Genomic DNA, 23,603 nt, shown 5'->3' on the forward strand with positions numbered 1-23,603 from the left:
CGTATTTAACTAGCATCTTTATTATAGTATTATTATTACACTTAATTAAGGAACATTAATATGTAAGATATAATACCTTTGTATAAGATTGCTAGTGATTTTTTTTAAGTTATAGTTCTCCAGGCTTTGTTTTATCGGATCTACTTTCTTCCATGTTGCTGTAGTCTACGCATTTTCTTTTTATTATTGCCTGCATTTATATCTTTTCCTTTTTCTTTTTCCAGTAGGAAATCCATGAAGTCTAGAAGTAGAAGTCCTGCATATTCAAGACACTCATCTTCTCACAGTAAAAAGAAGAGATCCGGGTCACGCAGTCGACATTCCAGTATCTCACCTGTCAGGCTTCCTTTGAACTCCAGCTTGGGAGCTGAACTCAGTAGGAAAAAGAAGGAAAGAGCTGCTGCTGCTGCAGCAGCAAAAATGGATGGAAAGGAATCCAAGGGTTCACCTATATTTTTGCCTAGGAAGGAAAACAGTTCAGTAGAGGCTAAGGATTCGGGCTTGGAGTCTAAAAAGTTGCCCAGAATTGTAAAATTGGAAAAATCTGTCCCAGATACTGAAGTGTTGAATGTAACATACACAAACACAGAAGTCAAAAATTCTTTAGATGCAGGGAAAGTAAAGTTGGATGAGCACTCTGAGAAGCACCCTGTTAAAGATTTTAAAGTACAGGGAATAAGAGACTCTAAGCCCGTAGCTCTGAAAGAGGAGATTGTTACTCCAAAAGAAGCAGAGACATCTGAAAAAGAAACCCCTCCACCTCTCCCAGTAGTCACTTCTCCACCTCCTTTACCAACTACTACTCCACCACCTCAGATGCCCCCATTACCACCTTTGCCTCCATTACCAGCTATTCCACTGCAACCACCTCTGCCTCCTCCCCAGCCAGCATTTAGTCAGGTTCTCACTTCCAGTACTTCAGCTTTGCCCCATTCTACCCACCCAAGGACATCTACTTTGTCTTCTCAGGCAAATTCTCAGCCCCCTGTACAGGTTTCTGTGAAGACTCAAGTATCTGTAACAGCTGCTATTCCACACCTAAAAACTTCAACATTGCCTCCTTTGCCCCTCCCACCCTTATTACCTGGAGATGATGACATGGATAGGTAAGTCTTATAGCTAACTGGGAAAATTTAACTTTTTTTTAACCTAAATATAATGTGTTACCTGTCCTTAAACTCTGTCAGAACTTCCAATGTATGATTAGATTTTTTTTTTATGAGTAGAAAATACAAATGTCTCTGATGTTTGATTTTCAGTGGGAAAATTCTTAGATTTACTTAGAATGAGATTTATAGCATGAGGTCTAATAAATCATTTTCTCGAGGCTGGCGATACAGTAGAACAAATATGTGCTTGCCTTGCCACAGCCAACCTGGGTTTGATCGTTGGCTTTCTGTGCATTCCTCTCAGCACTGCCAGGAATGATTCCTGAGTGCAGAGCCAGGAGTAACCCCTGAGCATCACAAGGTGTGGTACAAAAACAAACCCAAAAAACTCATCTTCTTATGTTTTATTGATAAGACTTAATTTTGATACAGATTTTTTAAAAATGACTTTTTCTCAAAATTTGCTATGTTTTGGGGTGTAGAGTAGTTCAACAGGTAGAGCTCTTGCTTTGCGTGTAGGAGGCTCAAAGTCAGATTCATTTACTGGAATTGGACTGTATAGTCTCCAGAACATCACTGGCAGTAGCACTGTCCTCCCATTGTTCATCGATTTGCTCCAACGGGCACCAGTAACGTCTCCATTGTGAGACTTATTGTTACTTTTTTTGGCATATTGAATACATCAAGGGTAGCTTGCCAGGCTTTGCCGTGCAGGCGGGATACTCCCGGTAGCTTGCCAGGCTCTCCGAGAGTGACGGAGGAATCGAACCCGGGTCGACTGTGTGCAAGGCAAACACCCTACCCGCTGTGCTATTGCTCCAGCCCACAACTGGCAGTAACCTCAGCTTATTACCAGAAGCGGCCCTTCAGTATCCCTGGGTATGGCTTGATAATAAAAAAAAAAAAAAAGAAAAATTATTTCTTTCCTTTTTTTGTTTTTTGGGTAACACTGGCGATGCTCAGGACTTTGCACTCAGGAATCACTCCTGGCAGTGCTCAGGGTACCATATGGGTTTCTGGGAATCGAACCCGGGTCGGCCGCATGCAAGGCAAACGCCCTACCTGCTGTGCTATCGCTCCAGTCCCAAAAAATTACTTCTTTTTAGTTTTTTTGTTTTGTTTTGTTTTGCTTTTTGGGTCACATCCAGCAATGCTTGGGGGTTACTCCTGGCTCATGCACTCAGGAATTACTCCTGGCGGTGCTCGGGGGACCATATGGGATGCTGGGAATCGAACCTGGATCGGCCATCTTAGATGTGTGTAAGGCAAACGCCCTACCCGCTGTGCTATTGCTCCAGCCCCCTTGGTTTTTTTTTTTTTTTTTTTTTTTTTTTTTAGGTTAGAGTTTGGGCCACCCATAAGTGCATGGACCAGGCTGGTGAGATAGTACCATGGATAACGAGCTTGCCTTACACGTGGGCGACCTGGGTTTGATTCCTAGTACCCCATATGGTGCTCTAAGTACCACTAGGAGTGATCTCTTCAGCACAGAGCCAGGAGTAATCCCTGATCATTGCTAGGTGTGACCCAAGAAAACACAGGAAGTGCATGGACTATTCTGCCTCTGCTCAGGCGTGATCCCAGGCAGGGCTGGGTCACCAACATAATGTTCTGTGGATTCAAACTAGATTTGGCTGCATGCAAGGCAAGTGTCTTACCCTCTTTTTTGTCTTTGGGACTACCCAGTAATGCTCAGCATGCTATTGGGGGGCACATGGGTGCCATGGATTGAACTTGGAGCTCCTACACGCAAGGTTTTATGAGCTACCTTTCTAGCTCCCTTAAATCTTTATGTTGAAATTTTAATAGCTAAAGGAAAAAAGTGCCATAGTTAACACATTCATCTAGCTCCACCAATTACTAATGCTTTGCCATATTAATTATGACACTTCTGATTATGTGAACATATCTCATAAAATAGTTTTCTGTAACAATTTTACTCTAAAATAAAATGATTTAATAATACCATATAAATGTTACATTATAACATTTAATGTAACATAACATTTAATAAATGTTATCATATAATGTTAAGTTAGAAGATAAGAAAAGAAAGGCCCTCCCGTTGATCGTCGATTTGCTTGAGCAGGCCCAGTAACGTCTCCATTGGAGACTTTGTTGTTACTGTGTCTGGCATATCGAATACTCTCGGTAGCTTGCCGGGCTCTCCGAGAGGGGCAGAGGAATTGAACTCGGGTCGGCCATGTTGGCTGCTTGTAAGGCGAACGCCCTACCGCTGTGCTATCGCTCCCCTCAGATATCCCAAATAATATATTTTATAGCTGTTTTGTTCTCTTTTTTTTTTGCTTTTTGGGTAATACCTGGCGATGCTCAGGGGTTACTCCTGGCTTTGCATTCAGGAATTACTCCTGGCGGTGCTCCGGGAACCATATGGGATGCTGGGAATCGAACCCAGGTCGGCCACATGCAAGGCAAACACCCTACCCGCTGTGCTATCACTCCAGCCCCTGTTTTGTTCTTTTTTGTTTTTTGAATTTGCTTTGGGCCATACCTGGTAGTTCCAGGGCATACATCGGTGCTGTATTCGGGGATCACTCCTAGCAGGCTCAGGGGACCATATTGTGTACCAGGAATCAAACTGGACCTTAGCCACTGTAATTAGTCTCTGGCCCTTATAACTTTCTTTTTGGTTTTGTTTTTTAAACTCCTGCTCCATGAGAAAAATAAACCTTATTTATTTATTTTGCTTTTTGGGTCACACCCAGTGATGCACAGGGGTTACTCCTGGCTTTGCACTCAGGAATTACTGCTGGCGGTGCTTGGGGGACCATATGGGATTGCGGGAATCAAACCCAGTTCCACAGGTCTGTCACATGCAAGGCAAACGCCCTACCGGCTGTACTATTGCTCCAGCCCCAAACCATATTTATTTTTGAAAAATGTTGCTTTTGTTTTGTTTTTGGACCACACCAGGAAGTCGACAGGGATTACTCCTACTTCCATGCTTGAGGTTTACTCATGGCAGTGTGTAGGGGATGTGGCAGTGTGTAGGGGATGTGGCAGTGTCTGGGGGCCATATTTGGTGTGCGGGATCAAGTCTGGGTATTCTGTGTGCAAAGAATGGCACTTAGCCCATTGGGTTATCTCTCCAGACCCAAAGGGACTGCTTTAAAAAAATGTTTTTAATTACTCTGTAAGAAGTAAAAGAACAACACATCGGATCTTTGGTAATGAGAATATAAATTCACAATGGGATGATAGAAAAAACTGATTTTAATAAGTCCTAAGTATTGAGAACTGAAATGATTATTCAGCCTGAGTCTGATTTTATGGAAGGCATTAGGAAATATGTTTATTTAATTCCCTGGGAGAACTAGCTAGACAAGTATCACTCAGTCACTCAACAAACATGCTTTAGTAGTGACAAATGCCATAGTAATTTTTGTTACTTTTTTTTTTTTTTGCATTTTAAAACAGATACTCCTCTATTATTCTCTAGGATATAAGATTTATTTTTGCAACAAATTTTTTTTTTGTCTTTGGACCAACACCCTGTGGTACTCAGAGCTTAATCCTGGTGGTGCATGGGCACAGGCAAGCGGAGAGTATATGTGGTGCTGGGATTGAACTGGGAATGGCTGCATACAAGGCGAGTACCTTGACCCTTATACTATCTCTCCAGCCCATCAACAAACTTTCTTTCTGAGTTCAAGTATAAGTACTAGTGAATGATCTTGCCTCTCATGCCATTTTTGCCCAGCTTCCCTACTTAGCAAATGGCATCAGTTGATTGATGATACATTTTCCAGACCCTGCACCTTTTTATTTATTTTATCTTTTTTGCTTTTTGGGTCACACCCGGCAGTGCACAGAGGTTACTTCTGGCTCATACACTCAGAAATTACTCCTGGTGGTGCTCAGGACCATATGGGATGCTGGGAATCGAACCTGGATCAGCCGTGTGCAAGGCAAACGCCCTACCCGCTGTGCTATCGCTCCAGCCCCTTTATATTTAAAAAAGAGGGCAGAGTTATACAAGGCATATACCTGGCATGCTACCAGTTCCTATTTGATTCCAGGTACCTCATCTGATCACCTGAACTCTGTCAAGAGTGATCCCTGAACGTAGGGCCAGGAGTAGCTTCTGAGCACTGCTGGCTGTGACTCCACCACCAGGGGGGAAAAAGAAACCAGAGAGATAGCCAATGAACCGAGTATGTATTTTGTATGTGGGAGGACCATGTTGGATTCCTAGCACTGCATGGTGCCCTGAGCACAGCCAGATATGCCCTAAAAACCATATTATACTTGGGTACTTGAGAGGTAGCTCACAGTGCTATACTTTGTGAGAAACCTGAATTTGATCACCAGTACTTCATGGTCCCCCGTAAACTGTAAAGAATAACCCCAGAGTAGTATGCCAGGCATAGTCCCTGACTACTGCCAAGTATAACCCCTGAACAGCCACAGTGAAAAATATATACATAATAGGGCATGTGGGGGGCCCCATGTTCTATTCTCAGTAATGTATTGTCCTGAACACAATCAATGGTGGCCTCAGAGTTACCTGGAATGATAGTATAGTGGATTGAGTGTTTGCCTTGCATGTGGCCTGCACTGGTTTAATCCCCAGCATCTCATACAGTTTCCCAATTCCCTTAGAAGTAATCCACAAGTATAGAGCTAGAGGGAATCCCTGAGCTCTGCTGGGTGTGACCCCCAAACAAAAATAAAACAGAAAGGTGACCTGTAGGGTATAGAACCAGGATTTACCCTCAAACAGCTGGATATAAGGAAAAAATTTTTCAAAAGAATGTAGAGGCTGAAGAGATAGGACAGGGGTTAAGGCTTATACTTGCCATGTGGATAACCCCAGGTTCTGTCCCAAGCACCACATGGGGCCAGGAGTGTCCTGCAGTGCAATCCTGAGGTCTCCCTGCCTGCCTATCCCCAGAACTGCTGAGATGGTCTGAGATAATCACCAGCACTTTGGGGCTTGAGCAGCATTTCATCCTTGATCCTTTACATTAAACCACAGACATGATTGAGACTGTTTAAAGTACTGTTCTGGTCCAGAGAGATAGTATGGAGGGTAAGGTGCTTAAGTTGCATGGATCCCTGGCAATGTGTAGGAGTGATCCTCGGCATAGAACCAGGAGATCCTGGGCATAGAGCCTTGACAATTGCACACACATAAAGACATTACTAAATCTGATTTTATTTTTTGTTTTGGGTCAGACATGGTGGTCCTCAGGGTATCCTCCAGTTTGGTGTTTAGGAGTTTTGGTGCTTCCTGGAGACAATGTAGTGTTGAACCCTATGCTCCTGCATGTAAATCATGTACTCCAACCTATCTGCTTGGCTTCTGAATTGAATTTCATGTTTTGTTTTTTTTGTTTGTTTGTTTTTTTCCTTTTTGGGTCACACCTGGAGATACACAGGAGTTACTCCTGGCTTGTGCACTCAGGAATTATTCCTGGTGGTGCTCCGGGGACCATATGGGATGCTGTGAATTGAACCCGGATTGGATGCATGCAAGGCAAATGTCCTACCCGCTATGCTATTCTTCAACCCCTTAAATTTTATGTTTAGTTTTTTAAGTAATTGGGGTGGGGGTCTTTGACCACTCCTGTCAATACTCAGGGACCACTCCTGTCAGTACTCAGCTCTGTTCTTGGGCGTCACTCTTGGTGACCATACTATGTGCCAGGGATTGAATCTAATTCCAGGGATTGCATGCAGTTTGTGATCAGTCTGTAGCATGATTTCTTTGGTTCATAACTAATTTAGAGATTCTTTATGCTTTTTAAACTTTTTTCTTAATAAATTTTTTGGCTACACCCAGCCCTGGTGCTCAGGGCTTACTCCTTCTCTGCACTCAGGGATCACTCTTGGTGGGACTCAGGGGACCTTATGTGCTCAGGATTGAATTCGTGTCCATCATGTGCATGATAAGCACCCTACCCACTGTGCTATCTCTCCGGCCCTCTTTAGCTAAAGTATTGCACACACATAAAGACACTACTAAATCTGATTATATTTTTTTGTTTTGGGTCAGACCTGGTGGTCCTCAGGGTTTCCTCCAGTTTGGTGCTCTTCATATTATTTGAGGACAGAGGACACCTAGCAGTGCTCAGGGGCTATTCCTGGCTTTGGGCTCAGGCGTGGCCAATGGTGATGGCAATGGGGACCATATCTGGTACCAGGGATTTGAACCTGGGTTGGCAGGATACAAGGCAAATATTTAACTCCTATACTATTTGTCCAATCTTCATGTTCTTTCTGTTATTAATAGTCTTATATGAATTCTGCAACATTCTGAAAACAACTTGAAGTCTATATATCTATATATAAATAGTTGAAGTCTTCTGTATACTTTTAGATATAAACTGTAGTCCTATGGTTTTTATAGGGAAAGGAAATGGTCATTTGATTGATACCCAAAGAAACCTATGACTACTATCTCCCCCAAAAGGAAATTATTTATTTCTTGTGGGGAGGTATCAGACATTGAAACCATTGCCTCATACATGAAAGATAAGTGCTCTACTTCTGAACCATATTCCAATGCTTCAGAGGAAAATCATTTAAGTATTAGTTTATGTAGTGGCTAGAACGTGGTGTTGCTAAGAATCTTTATTTTGACATGTTTACTCAGTTAACTGGAGAATACTTGTTTTCATAGGGGGATTGATTTTGATAGAAAACATGGGAATCTGGGGCCATCAGGAGAGTACAGTGGCTAAGGTGCGTGCGTGGTATGTGGCTGACCTGAGGTCAGTCCCCAATATTCTACATAATCCCCTGAGCCCATCACCATGAACACACAGTTGGTTGTAGCCTCAAAACAAACAAAAGCACATAAAAATCTTTCAGATTGGGAATGAAGGGTTAATATAAGACCATTCAGTGCTCCACACTGGGGAGATAGTACAAAAGGCTAGCCCACTGGTCTGAGCAACACTGCATCACTGAACAGAGTATTGATTCTTCACTACCGGTCTGAGCTAAGATCATAGGAAGTGGTCCACATACTCTTGAGTTCTGCTTGGGTGGTACCCTCCCTCGCCCAGACAAAAAGACTTGCTTGCATACATGTGATTATCGTTAAGAATGTAGGAGAGAATGAAGCAATTTTTGTTATATACCAATTCTGAAAGTATGATTTATCATAATCCAATTCAGTTATATAAAAATATGTTATTCATATAAAATATTAGTAGGTTATTATTATTAGTTACAGGTTCATACCTGGTGGTGCTATGGTTGCTCTTCCAAATCAGGGTTTATTCCCTGCTGTGCAGGGGGAACCATTTGTAGCCAGTGATTAGATCTGGAACTCCTATGTGCAAAACATATTCTCCAACCCTTTTCTCATTAGTCCAGTACTAGGAAACTATTAAAGAAAAAGTGGAAATTGGGAATATTTTTCCGTACTTATTAAATTTATTTTTCACTATATTTTATTATTTTTTTAATTGCTTTTATTTTGGAGAGGGGGTCACACCTGGCGATGCTCAGGGGTTACTTCTGGTTCTGCACTCAGGAATTACTTCTGGTGGTACTTAGGGTCCATGTAGGATGCCGGAGATAGAACCCGGGTTGGCCACATACAATGCAAACAACCTACCAGCTGTACTATCACTCCAGCCACTTCACTATATTTTAATTTGATATTTATTGGAGTTTTTTTTTTTTTTGGATTGTTTTGTTATTTTGTTTTTGACCCACACCTGGTGGTACTCAGAGCTTACCTCTGGCTGTGTGCTCAGGGATCATTTCTGGTGGTGCTTGGGGGACCATACTGGGTGCTGGAGGTCAAACCCAGGTTGGCTGCTTGCAACGCAATCAGCCTTTTGTATATTGCTTTTGTATACTAATTCTACCTTTTGTATATTGCTCCAGTCCTATAATTTTTCTGTCTTTATTTATTTATTTCTTTATTTTTTTCTTTTTTGGGTCACACCCGGTGATGCACAGGGGTTATTCCTGGCTCTGCACTCAGGAATTACTCCTGGCGGTGCCAGGGGACCATATGGGATGCTGGGAATCGAATCAGGGTTGGCCTCCTGCAAGGCAAACGCCCTACCCACTTTGCTATCCCTCCAGCCCCTGTCTTTATTTTCTTGAGCTGCTCTTCATGCACCAGTTACACTGCCAGATGAAAAACACATGCTTGGGGAGAGAGCGATAGTACAGTGGGTGGGGCATTTGCCTTGCATGTGGCTGACCTGGGTTTGATCCCTGGCATCCCATATGATCCCCTGTGCACCCTCAGGAGTAATTTTTGAGTGCCGAACCAGGAGTGACCCCTGAGCATTGCAAAGCAAAAAAAAAGAAAAAAAAAACACCAAGAAACCACATGCTATTTTATTTTATTTTATTTTATTTTTTGCTTTTTGGGTCACACCTGGTGATGCACAGGGGTTACTCCTGGCTCTGCACTCAGGAGTTACTCTTGGCGGTGCTCAGGGGACCGTATGGGATATAATCGAACCCTGTCGTTCACATGCAAGGCAAATGTCCTACCCGCTGTGCTATCTCTCCAGCCCCACCACATGTTATTTTAATACAAAGTTTTTTATTTGGGGAGGGCACAGCCAGCAGTGGTTAGGGCTATTCCCAGTTCTGTACTAGGGATGAGGGAATTATACATGCAGTGTCAGGAATCAAACACAAGTCTCCTGCATGCAAGACTTTTTAGGGGATGGAGCAATAGTACAGTGGGTAGGGTGTTTACCTTGCATGCGGCCGACTGTGGTTCAATTTCTGGACCCCTGAGCCCTCCAGGAGTGATTCCTGAGTGCAGAGCCAGGAGTAACTTCTAAGCAACACCGGTGTGACCCCCCAGAACAAAAAAAGTTTGTTATCAGAATTAGAAAATAATTATATACTTCTTTTTTATGTTATTTTTATTTTTCTGATTTTGAGCCATATCCAGCAAGGCTCAGGTGCTATTCCTTGTTCAGTGTTCAGGAATGACTCCTGTTGGTCCTTGGACCACAGTTAGTGCTAGGAACCAAATGAGGTTGGCTGCAAACAAGACTAATGTCTTCTGTAATATCTTTCTGGCCTAAAATTGGAAAATTGCCAAAGCTTTTTAAAAGTAGATTTTATCTACTTAAAAAGTAAATGAAGGGCGCTGGAGCGATAGCACAGCGAGTAAGGCGTTTGCCTTGCACACAGCCAACATGGCCGACACAAGTTCGATTCCTAGCAACCCATATGGTCCCCCGAGCACTGCCAGGAGCAATTCCTGAGTGCATGAGCCAGGAGTAAACCCTGAGCATCGCTGGGTGTGACCCAAAAAGCAAAAAAAAAAAAAGAAAAAAGTATTTACTGTTAGTAGGTCATTATTAATAGTAAATGCTTTTTATTAGAATTATTAAATACAAGAAACTATTCAGATTTTGTTTTGTTTTGTTTTGGGCTACACCTAGTGGTGCTCAAGGCTTCTCCTGGTTCTTTGCTCAGGGATTACTCCTGGTGGGTTTGGGAGACTGTGTGATGCTGGATATAACATCTGGGCTGGATGTGTGTACGGATATAGCATCTGGACTGAGTGTGTGTACCCAGCAAGCGCTTTTCCAGCTGTACTATCTCCAGCTCACCATCCAGATTTAAAAGCTTGGGTAATCCTAAAACTTAATATTTTGTTTTGTGTGAACATCTGGTGGTGCTTAGGAGATCACTGATGCTGGGGATTGAATCCAGGGCCTCACATTTTTTTTTTAAGATTATTTCAGTTTAAGCAATGTGTTTGCAATGGTGCTAACATTTATGGTTTTAGTGTACAGCTACCTCACCTTAGTGCCAAAGACACACTTGATTTTTGTTGTTGTTTTGTTTTCGGGGCCACGCTTTGTAGTGCTCAGGGCTTCTAGCTTTGCTCAGATCTCACTCTTGGTGGGGCTTGGGGGACCATATGAAGTGCCAGGCATTAAACCCAGGTTGGCACATGAAACTGTTCTGCCAGATACCCCTGTTTTTGTTCTTTGGTTTTTTTTTTTGTTTTTTTTTTTTTTTGCTTTTTGGGTCACACCCAGTGATGCACAGGGGTTACTCCTGGCTCTGCACTCAGGAGTTACCCCTGGCAGTGCTCAGGGTACCATATGGAATGCTGGGAATCGAACCCATGTCAGCCGTGTGCAAGGCAAACACCCTACCTGCTGTGCTATCTCTCCAGCCCCTGTTTTTTCCTTTGGGCCATTCCTGACAGTGCTTCATCTACTCCAGACTGTGCTTGGTTGTCATTTCCCTGCTGTGCTCAGGAGTCTATGCTGTGCTGGTGCTCAGCCCACTGAGCTATGTCTCCGCACACTTTCCGTTTTTGAATGGGGATGTTAAATGGAAGCTGTGGATTAAACTTAAATGCCCTATGTAAGACAGGTGCCTAACTGCTGAACTCCATTCTCTGACCTTTTTCATTATTCTGTTTGAACATTATGCAGCCTTCTTACTATATGTGAAGCCATCTAACAAGGTGTAAATGGAGAATCAGGAAGTATTGTTTCTTTAATTTTTTTTGTTTTTGGTTACATCCGGCAATGCTCAGGGGTTACTCCTGGCTCAGTACTAAGGAATTACTCCTGGCAGTACTCAGGAGACCATATGGGATGCTGGGGACTGAACCCACATCAGCTTCACACAAGGCAAACACTCTACCCACCTCCAGCTCCAGGAAGTACTATTTCTGTATTGAGTTTTTATTTGTTTGGGGGGGGAACTTATCCAGTGATACTCAACTTACTCCTGGCTCTTTACTCAGGGTCCCAGGGATCAAACTGGAGTCAGATGCATCTAAATTAAGCACTCTGTGTGTAGTGCTATCTTTCTTGCCCCGGTATTGCATTTTGAAATATCGACTTGAATGTTCAGCATATGCTTTCTTATTCTAATCATTCCACTGCATCTAGTATACTGTCTTAGCACTGTATAGACTTATTCTTCAGTGAGTGTTTTGTTAAATTTTAAATTCTAATGTTGTTAATCACTGTAATTTATGGCAGGAAGGGAACCACACCCAGTAGTGCTCTGGGACTACTCCTGGATCAGTGCTCAAGAGTTCATTACTTGCAGTGATAGGAGACCATGTGTTGCTTGGGTTCAAACCAAATCCTCTGGCATGTAAGGCATGTGCTGTAACCCTCTTAGTTCTCTCTTCAGTCACTCAGTGCAATTTTATGGTCTATAATTATCTCAGGGTTTTTAATCATTTTTGCATCTGTGGTGCCAAGATTTGAAGCCAGCGAATTGCGTGCATTTTGCCATAGAATCACACTGTTAACTTATTTCAGGGATTCGTGTTGTGATTGTTTTGTGCCCAATGGTGCTCCAGACTATCCCTGATTCAGTACTTGAATACTTGGGACCATGCAGTATCATGGATCTGACCCAGGCTTCTTTCAGCCTATTGAGCACATGCTTTCAAGATCTCATTTCAGGTTTTTTATGTGGGGGAGGGGAGTAAGGGTATGTGGGGTGGCAGAGAATCCATCTAGCGATGCTCAGAGCTCATTTCTAGCTAGGCGATTACTGCTGGCGGTGCTTAGGGGACCATATGTAGTACTAGGAATTGAATTAGGGTGTCTTATGTACAAGGCAAACAAGCACCGTTACCCTTATCTGTGACCTATTTTCAGAGTTTTTAATTACATTTGATGAAAATAGATTTAATCTCTTCAAAATTTGTGTCCTGACTTATGGTAATAATTTATAGTAATATCTCATCAGAAAGTCTTTCTTGAAATAAGCATACTAAAATCTTATGTATTTAATTTTGGTTTTTGTGTCACACCCTGCAGTGCTCAGGGTTTACTCCAGGCTTTGCTCTGAGGGATTACTCCTGGCAGGCTCAGGGAGTGCCAGGTATTGAACCTGGTTGGCTGTATGTAAGGCAAGCACATTACCCACTGTGCTATATATGCATCTCCTAACATACTAAAATATTTTTAGATGCAGTGTGCATTTTCACTGTTTCTGTTATTGAAGCATAAAGCAAACCAGAAAAACCAGGACCTTGGGGCCGTAAATCTCATACAACAGGAAAGGTGATTGATTGCCTTGCATGCAGTTGAGCTGAGTTGGATCCCTAGCACTGAATATGCTTCTCAGAGGCCAGCCAGGAGTAATCCTTGAACAGTCAGGAGTAAGCCCTGAACACAGCTGGACGTGGCCCCCAAATTCAAACAGATAGTACCTATATGTAAACAGATTTAAATAAAGTGATGAATAAAGAATTTAGGTACTTTGAGTCTAGTGAAACATTTAACCAAGAAGAAATCTATTTGTCATTCAGGAGAAAGTAAAATGATGGTAGTTGGGAAATACGGCATTTTTCCCCTGAATGTGGTTTTTTTTTTTTTGGAGGGTGGGGATGTGGGCTTTCTTAGAGTTGGGCTTAGGGTTTACTCCTTGCTCTATGTTCAGGGATCAATTCCATTGGTTCAGAGATGCTGGGGACTGAACCTGGGTAAGCTGGGTGTAAGGCAATTCCCTGTCCTCTGTACTATTGCTCTGGCTCCTCTCTGAATGTCTTAACATTGGGCTAATTAACTTTTTTCATGTTACTTTGGGGCCACATCCAGTGACGCTGCTAGCATAGGAGCTACTTTTGTCTTGGTGCTCAGGGGTCACTTCTAGCATGCTGGCTCTGGAGTAACCATGAACCAGGGATTGAATCTGGTTTTCCTGTATGCAGAGTACGCATTCCTTTGAGCTGTTGAGCTGCCTTTCCAGTTCCCAAAGTGGAAATTAAAAAATTTTTAAAAAAGGGCAACCTAATAATGCTATTCATTTTAGTTTTATAATTGTTTTATCTTCATCTATATCATTAATTCAGCAGAAAGTTTTACATGATCATTTTGTATTCCATTGTCTTAATGTGGTAAAGTGAATCTAGATTTTATTGATACGATTTACAAGAGATTAAAAGTTGAAAGTTGGTAGGAAGTAGTAGCTGTTGACGTTTTGTTTTATACTCAGAGGGCAGCATTTTCTTTTTAAATTTTTATTAGTGAAACACCATGAGGTACAGTTGTAGACTTACAGACTTTTGTGCTTGGGTTTCAGTTATACAGTGATTGAGTACCCATCCCTCCACTGGTCCCCATTCCCCACCTCCAATGCTCCCAGCATCCCTCCCACCCCTGGCAGCAGTATTTTTTTAAGTGATAACATTTCAAGGGATAGATATATCTACTTTCTCTTCTTCTATATATATATTCTTTGCTCTATGTTAGGGAATAGTCATGTTAAGAATATAGTTTTTGTAATTACTTTTCAAAGAGAAGTTAGCCTATAATGTATTTAGATTTCTCAGATCTGTTTCAGCCTTAACAACTATGATGAACTAGATAAGACTTACTGTGTAGCATGGTTTTATTTATAGAATGAATCTGTATGTTGCACTGTCTTTCTGAAGACATATAGGAAAATGTCCTTCCTTTACAAGTTGATTAAAAAACTGGATCTGGGAGTCGGAGCGATAGCACAGTGGGCAGGGCATTTGCCTTGCACATGGCCGACCCGGGTTCGATCCCCGGCATCCCATTTGGTCCCCCAAGCACCGCCAGGAGTAATTCCTGAGTGCAGAGCCAGGAGTGACCCCTGAGCATTGCTGGGTATGACCCAAAAAAGGCCAAAAGAAAAAAAAAAAAGAAAAAAAACCCTGGATCTGAAGACATTTTCATCTATTCCAGAAAAGCCATTCTTCCCCTACCACTAAGTACTATAATCCGTTGTTTATCATGAGAGAACTGTTGCCATCTGTCATAATGATTCTGAAATAATTGATTATGCTCACTTTCCTTGAATGTTTAGCTTGAGGTTATTTATCTCTCCATTTTGAGGAGCCATTTAGCCCCGGCAGTACTCAGGGGCTTCCTATAACTGGACCTGTGCTCAGGAATGACCCCTTGTGGTTCAGTGCAGTCCTGGGAATCAAACCAGATTTGGCCACATGAAAATTGATTTCCTTAACTCCTATTTCTTCAGCCCTCCATATTTTTGTTTTCAGGTCATACCCAGCAAAGCTTAGGGCATACACGGGCTCTGCACTGAGAAATTACATCTGACGTTCTTAGGGAACAATATAGGATGCTTGGGATTGAACCTAGGTTGGCGGCATGTAAGGCAAATCCCTACCCACTGTTCTACTGCTGAGGCCCTGTTACTGATATTTCTTATAGAATATTGTAAAATAGTTTTTTTCAAGTTCTACATTTTTTAGAAATACAACAGTATTACATTGTAGAACTTGCATTCTTTTGGTTTGTTTTTAGGCCACCACCCAGTGGTGTTCTGGGATTACTCTGGGCTCTGTACTCAGGAATCACTCCTGGCTGTGCTTGGAGGACCAAGTGTGGGGTTTTTTTTGGTTTTTTTTTGTTTGTTTTGTTTTTGTTTTTTGCTTTTTGGGTCTTACCCGGTGATGCACAGTGGTTACTCCTGGCTCTGCACTCAGGAATTACCCCTGGCAGTGCTCAGGGGACCATATGGGATGCTGGGAATCGAACCCTGGTCGGTCGAGTGCAAGGCAAATAAATACCCTACCCGCTATGCTATCCCTCCAGCTCCTCGGAAGACCAAGTGTAGTGCTGGGATCAAACCCCAGGTTGGCTGCATGCAAAGCAAGCATCCTACTGACTCTGGCTTGAGCTTTTATTCTTTATTTAACTCTTTGCTAGTTAAAAATAGAGTGGTTGGGGCAGGGGCCCAGAGTGATAATACAGCAGATAGTATGCTTACCTTGCATACAGCCGACCCAGGTTTGATTCCTGGCATCCCATATCGTCCTTTGAGCACTGCCAGAAGTAATTCCTGAGTACAAAGTCAGGAGTAACCCTTGAGCATCACCAGGTGTGCCACTTCTCCCACCCCTCCTCCCCACCACCAAAAGAAAGAAAAGAGTTTGGGGAACAGAGTGATATAGCAGATAGGGCATTTGCCTTGCATGTGGCCGACCCGGGTTTGATTCCCAGAGTCCTGTATGGTTCCCTGAACAACTCCAGGAGTGATTCCTGAGTGCATAGTATGCCCTGAGAATCACCAGGTATGGCCCCAAAATCCACAATAAAAATAATAATTACAGAATATGGGACAGGAGCAAGAGTACAGTGATTTCTAAGTACAAAGCATGGAATAAACCCTTAGAACATCTGGGTATGACTGCGAAATTTATAAAAAAACAAAGCAAAAAAAGTAAGCAGTAGGTTAGATGAACTCTGTAAGTTTGTAATTAAATTTATGAATTTAAGATGCTAACTTACTGCATTTTATATTCTCTCAGTTAACATCTAAATAGAATTTGGGCAAGGGCTCTGTGGGTCAGGGAGAGCTGAAAATAGTACAGCTAGTATGTAGCTTTCCTTGGCATGTGGCCAACCTTGGTTTTATCCCTTGCACTGTTTATGGTCCCCTGAGTACACCCAGAAGTAACTTATTGAGCACAGAGCCACCCTGAGCATTTCCTGGTGTGGCCCCAAAACCAAAAAAATCAAATAGAAATTTAAGGAAGGACATTAAGCAGTTAAAGGGAACTGTAACTATAATATACCAATATTATTTTTATGGGGATAGGGATTTTGGGCCACATCCAGACAATGCTTAGAAGTTACTTCTGGCTGTGTGCTAGAGTTAGCTCCTTGCAGTGTTGGGGGGAACAATCTGGTCCCAGTAATCCAACCCAGGCCTCCCCGTGTAAAGTATGCACTGAGCCCATTGAGCATCTCTGATGCCCAAATTGTTTATTTTTTTTTTATATGCCGTAGATTTTGTTTTTGTTTCTGTTTCGGGCTACACCCAGCAGTACTGGGGTTATTACTGGCTCTGCACTCTGGAATCACTCCTGGCAGTTCTTGGGGGACTATATTAGATGACAGGGATTGAACCTTTGTTGGCTGTGTGCAAGGCAGATGCCTTACTGTAGATAATTTTTTTGTAAAAGTGAAATATTTTTAACTTATAGACTGCTTACTTAATTATATTAGTGTTTTTTTCTAGTAAAAGTAAAAATTTGGGTGGTGGGGAGGTGTGTGAACAAGCAAGTGGTAAGCAAGTACTCTACTACTGAGCTGTGTTCTTGGCTCCTATAATTAATGTTTTGGCATGAGGGGTGGGATAGGAATGAGACTGGGGTAAATGCCTTGCCTCCTGTACTATATTTCTATTCCCCTATTTGTCATTTTTGGTTTTGGGGCCACAGGACTTACTGGTGGGTCTCAGGGCTTACTTCTGGCTCTGCTCTCAGATGTTACTCTGTCCAGTGCTCAGGGGACTATATTGGGTGCTGTGGATTAAACTTTGGTTGACCTTGTGCAAGGCTTGCTCTACTGTCTCACTGACCTATCTTTGTACACAGCCGACCCGGGTTCAATTCTTCCGCCCCTCTCAAATAGGCCAGCAAGCTACCGAGAGTATCTCGCCCGCATGGCGAAGCCTGGCAAGCTAACCATGACGTATTCAATATGCCAAAAAACAGTAACAAGTCTCACAATGGAGATGTTACTGGTGCCTGCTCAAGCAAATCGAAAACGGGAGGACAGTGACAGTGATTTTTGGTTTTGATTAATACCCAATAGTGCTCAGAACTTAACTTCTGACTCTGTGCTGAGGGATCATTCCTTGTAAGGGTCAAGAGACTATATTGGTTAACTCGGATCAAACCTGGGTCGGCCACTATCTGCTGTATTTTCTCACTGGCTCTCATCTTTGTCATGTTAGCATTTAATTACTGTCATTGTTCCCTCTCACTTAAAGTTTTAAATATTTTGAGGGAATATTATGATAGAGAAAATCATGTTCACATAACTTCCATAGTGTTTTTTTTTTTTAATTTATTTTGGAAAGAAATTATAAGTGTGTGTGTGTGGTGGTGGTGGTGGTGTTGTTGTGGGGGGCACATTGTTTGATGTCCAGGACTTCCTCCTGTCTCTGTACTCAGGAATCACTCCTGGCATTGCTCAGGGGAGTATATAAGATGCTGGGTATTGAACCCCGGTTGGCCTGCCACAGAAACATCCCATGCCCCCTGTGCTAGCTTTCTTGCACCCCTACTAGTTTTTTTTTTATTATTACCTATTTTTTTTATCTCTTACTGTACCTAATTTATAAATGATTTATACTGATTATATGTAGGAAAGAACAGTATATGTAGGGTTAAATTCTGACTGCAATCTCAGGCATCCACTGTGGGTTTTAAAATTTATTCCCTAAGGGAAAACTGTTGTTGAATAATCTTTGAAAAGGTTTTGTTTGTTTTTGGGCCACACATGGATGTGCTTAGTCTGTGCTCAGGAATCACTATTGGCAGGGCTGGTATGGCAGATATCAAATCCAGGTAAAATGCATGCAAGATGAGTTCTCTACCTTTTGTTCTATCTCTTCAGACCCCCTCTTTGAAGTGGTTTATTTGTGTATTCTTTGACTAATTGTGGTCTCTTTTTTTTTCTTCTATTGTTTAGTCCAAAAGAAACTTTACCTTCAAAACCTGTAAAGAAAGAAAAGGAACAAAGGACACGTCACTTGCTCACAGACCTCCCTCTTCCTCCAGAGCTTCCAGGGGGAGATCCATCTCCTCCAGACTCTCCAGAACCAAAGGCAATCACACCACCTCAGCAACCGTATAAAAAGAGACCAAAGTGAGTTTTTTAAGGAAACTTTACTTATAGTAGTTTTTCTTTTTTTTAATAATTTTTTTCTATTGCATCACTGTGAGATTGACCCTTACAAAGCTGTTCATGATTAAATTTCAATCATACAGTGTTCAACACCCTTTCCTCTACCAGTGTACATTTCCCAGCACTTAGTATCTCCAGTTTTCCTCATTCCCCCCACCTCCCCTCATCTCTCTCCCTCTCTCTACCTCCACCCTTTCAGGCATTGTGATTTGCAAATATAGATACTAAAAGGTGATCATGTATATCCCTTTACCTACTATTATTGTCATACTGGTCCCTTCGCTATTTTACCTACCCTCTGCTCCACACATACTTGTGGTAGATACCAACCATTGACCAGTCCTCCTAGCCCCTGTTTTCCCTGGCCTCAGACATTAGTCTTCTACTATTTTTTATATATATATATATACCACAAATGAATGCAGTCATTCTCTGTCTCTCTACTTATGACTCATTTAACTTAGCGTGATACTCTCTATGTCTTTCTATTTATAGGCACATTTTATGACTTCTTTTTTTCCTAATTGCTGCGTAGCATTCCATTGTGTAGATATGCCATAATTTCTTTATCCATTCACCTGTTTTTGGGCACTCAGAGTGTTTGCAGATTCTGGCTACTGTGAATAGTACTGCAGTGAACATAAAAGTGCATAGTTTCTGCTGTGTGTTTTTTTTTGCCCCCAGAGTATATTCCCAGAAGTAGTATTACTGGGTCAAATGGAAGCTCAATTTTCTAGTATTTTGATGAATGTCCATATTGTTTTCAAAAAAAGGTTGGACTAGTATCCCCTTCTCCCCCTTTTTTTCCTTCCTTTTGGTTTTTGAAGTATTCACTGCTTTGTGCTTAGGTTCACTCCTGGTCATGCTTAAGTGGCCATGTGGTACAAGTGATCAAACCCAGGTCTCCTGTATAAAATCATGTGTTATAAGTAGTAAGTAGGGCACTTGCCTTGCATATGGGCAGCCCAGGTTCAATTCCAGACCCATATATGGTCCCCTGGGCCTTTCTATGCAGAAAACGTGCTCAGGGCCCAAGAGATAGTACATTCTTACATGCAATGTAAGTGCAGTACTACTGAGCTACGTTCAGTGGGTGGGGTGCTTGCCTTGGACAGGACTGATTGAGGTTCAGTCCCCAGCATCCTATATAGTCCCCTAAGCATTTCCAGAAATAATTCTTGAATGCAAACCCAGGAGTAACCCCTGAGCATTGCTGGGTGTGCCCTCCCAAATAAGAAAAAATATATGTTCAACCTGTTAAACTATCTCTCTGACCCCTAGTTATAGCTTTTTCCTTTAGCTTTGAGCATAAATACCAGATTTTATACCACAGTCCATAACAGTAGGGTCATAAGTAGGGCTAAATGTGCATCTTTTAAACAATATTTTGTTGGTAGTGGCTTTTGGCCATAATCAGCATTGCTGAGCCTGGTTGGTTGGACTATTCCTGGCTCTCTGTTCAAGAATCACCCTTGGTGATGCTTGGGTAACGATATGTAGTGCTGGGAATTCATACCAGCATTTTAGCTGCCACACCTATATACAAGTCCGGTGCCTTACCTTCTTTCTGTACTATCTCTTTAGCCCCCAAATATACCTTTTTTTTTTTTTTTACTTTGTTTTTGGTCCACACCTGGGAGTACACAGGGCTAATTCCTGGTTTTTTCGCTCAGGGATTACTCCTGGTGGGGCTTAAGAGACCACAATATGGTGTCAGGATTGAACCTGAGTTGGCTGCGGGCTAGGCAAGTGCCCTACTCACTGTATTATTGCTCCAGCCCACTGTATTTTTAGTGGATAAAACCCTTCCTTAGAGAACCTTTTATCTGTGTAAGTAAAATTTAGGGACAATCTGTGTTAATAGCAAAGCTATAATTTTCCAAGTTCAAATATACTGTGAACAGTGCTCTCCTTTAAGGAATGATTCCCTTTTTGGGCCAGAATGACAGTATAATGGGTAGAGCATTTGCCTGGCACATGTCTGACCCAGCAGGTTTTATCCCCAGCACACTATGGTCCCCTGAGCTGTGCCAGGAATGATCCCCTGACCTAAGAGGCAGGAGTAAGTACTGAGCATTCCTGAGTGTGCCCGAAGCTGTCTTCTTCCCCCACACTTCTTTTCTCCTCCCGCAGAAAAGGGGGGAAAATGTCCTTTTACTCAGGGTAATATCAAGTATGTACACCTTAGTGAAAATAGATGGGGGATTTTCCTCCCCCAGAGCATTTGTATAGTAGTATCTGTGGGTTTTTGTTTGTTTTGTTGTTAGTTTTTGGACCATTCCCAGCAATTCTTAGGGATTGCTCCTAGCTCTGCACTCAGGAATCATTCCTGATGGTGCTTGGAGGACCATATGGGATGTTTGGATAAGCTGCATGGCAAACACTCTACATGCTGTACTATCTCTGGCCCAATGTAGTAGCATCTGAATTAAATTCCTGATTATTAAGATTCCTTTCATTGATAAAAAAATATTCAGTACTATTGCCAAAATTTTGTATTTTTATAGTAAACCTATGATGTAGGGATTCTTCCTCTATTTTGTTTTTGGGAAGGCCATGCCCAGTTGTATTTGGGAGCTATTTCTGGTTCCTTTGTCAGAGGTCACTCATGGTTATGTTCTGGAGACTGTGTGGTGCTGGGAATTGAACTGGGGTCAGCTGTGTGAAAGAAAGCAACCCTAATCCTTGCACTTTCATTCTGGCCCTATTTTATCTTTGTTTTTTTTTTTTTTGTCATATCTGGGAATGCTCAGGGGTTACTCCCAATTTGGTGCTGGGGGTAGGCATTGGGGTGTCACACCTAGTAATGTTGGGGTTAGGGTTGGATCCAGATTTTCTGCATATTTCCTTCAGATGCCAGAGAGATAGTACAGTGGGTAGGGTGCTTGACTTGCACACAGGCAACCTGGGTTCTATCCCTGACAACCTTTGTGGTCTCCAGAGTGCCACCAGGAGTGACTCTGATGTGTGGAATTAGGAGTAACCCCTGAGTATAGTTAGGTGTGCCTCAAACAACAATAACAAAAAAAACAAAAACCCAAAGCATTTGCTTTAGTCCACTTAGCTATTATTTCAGCCTCTATTTCCTATTTTATACTTGAGTCAGAAAGAGAGCTCAGAAAATAAGCTCTCACTGTCACTGTCCTCCCGTTGTTTATCGATTTTTCTTGAGCGGGCCCAGTAATGTCTCCATTGTGAGACTTTGTTGTTACTGTGTTTGGCATATTGAATACGTCATGGGTAGCTTGCCAGGTAAACAAATAAATAAACAGCTCTATTTTATCTTCTATCTTCCGAAAGCTACAAGTTTGTGTCTTAGTTACTATGGGAAACCATTGATTTCTTATCATTTGACTCCTGCTTTAGTATTCATTTATGTTACTTATTTTGGAGATCCAGGGATTGAACCCTGGATTTCACGTGCAAAAGCCTGCTCTAGCCCCAGCCCAGATTTCTGCCCTTTTTGTGTGTGTGGGGGGGGGGGGGCAGGGGAGGGCATACCCTATGATACTCAGGGGTTACTCCTGCACTCAGGAATCACTTCTAGTGGAATTCTGGGATCAAACCTGAGTAGGCCACACATAAGGCAAATGCCCTGCCCACTGTACTTTCTCTCCAGAGCCTAGATTTCTGCCTTTTTTATAAGGAAAATCATTAAAGATTCAGGGTCTGGTGAAATCATTGAAGACTTCTATTTTCATCTTTGAATAGTCAATATTGATAATAAGTATTTTTACTTTTGTTTTGCCTCTTAGAATATGTTGTCCTCGTTATGGAGAAAGAAGACAAACAGAAAGTGATTGGGGAAAACGATGTGTAGACAAGTTTGACATTATTGGGATTATTGGAGAAGGAACCTATGGACAAGTATATAAAGCCAAGGACAAAGACACAGGTAAGTAATGCTATAAAACTTTATAAATCAGGGCTGGAGCAATAGCATAGCGGGTAGGGCGTTTGTCTTGCACACAGCCGACCCGGGTTTGATTCCGAGCATCCCATATGACCCCCTGAGCATTGCCAGGAGTGATTCCTGAGTGCAGAGTCAGAAGTAACCCCTGAGCATTGCCAGGTGTGACCCAAAAAGCAAAAAAAAAAGAAAATTAGTTCTTAAAGATAAAAGTAATTTGAATCAGGCCAGAACTGTAGTACGGTAAGGAACTTTACCTGTTCTGGCCAACCCAGGTTTGATTCCCCAGCATTCCATATGGAATCTTGAGCACTGCCTGAAGTGATTCCTGAGTGCAGAGCCAGGATTAAGCAGGATTAAGCCCTGAGCATCCCTGTGTATGGTTACACACACACACACACACACACACACACACACACACACACACACCCCTTCCCCACCCACACACAACCCCCACGAAAAGAAACTAATTTGAATTTTTTTTTTTGCTCAGGGATTATTCCTGGCTCTGCACTCAGGAATTACTCCTGGCAGTACTTGGGGGACCATATGGGATGCCAGGGATTAAACCCAGGTTAGCCATATGCAAGACAAGCACCCTACACACTATACTATTGTCCGGCTCCTGATTTGAATTATTGTTTTTTAAATAATCTGAAGTTTTCAGCTGAATTTATTTTTTGGGCCACACTCAGCAGTGCTTAGGGTTTACTCCTTCCTCTGTGTTCAGGGGTCACTCCTGGTGTTGCTCGGGGGACTTTATGGGATGATGAAAATTGAACCTGAGGTGCTAGGGATTGAACTTGGTTTGGCTGTGTACCAATCAAACTTCTTTCCTGCTGTACTGTATGTTCAGCCTTTAACTGAAAGCCGAATCAAAAATTTTAAGTCTTGGGGATAGAGAGATGACTCAGTGTGCTGAACACATGCTTTATTTGTGGGAGT

The 23,603-nt window shown here is 42.3% G+C and overlaps 1 protein-coding gene across 4 annotated transcripts in view; it reads left to right on the forward strand.

Annotated features, from left to right (window-relative positions):
- CDK12 (cyclin dependent kinase 12) overlaps positions 1 to 23,603 on the forward strand; it is a 92,277-nt gene that overhangs the window by 9,016 nt on the left and 59,658 nt on the right. For 3 of the 4 annotated variants that reach the window (XM_056126821.1, XM_056126818.1, XM_056126820.1), the window contains exons 2-4: positions 225 to 1,106; positions 18,533 to 18,709; positions 22,504 to 22,643. In XM_056126821.1, the coding sequence (XP_055982796.1) occupies positions 225 to 1,106; positions 18,533 to 18,709; positions 22,504 to 22,643 (1,199 nt within the window). The remainder of the gene's footprint in view (positions 1 to 224; positions 1,107 to 18,532; positions 18,710 to 22,503; positions 22,644 to 23,603) is intronic. The other variant, XM_056126819.1, reaches the window with a different exon arrangement.

Source organism: Sorex fumeus, unplaced genomic scaffold (assembly GCF_029834395.1).
Source record: "Sorex fumeus unplaced genomic scaffold, SorFum_2.1 ptg000063l, whole genome shotgun sequence".
Classification (NCBI taxonomy): Eukaryota; Metazoa; Chordata; class Mammalia; order Eulipotyphla; family Soricidae; genus Sorex; species Sorex fumeus.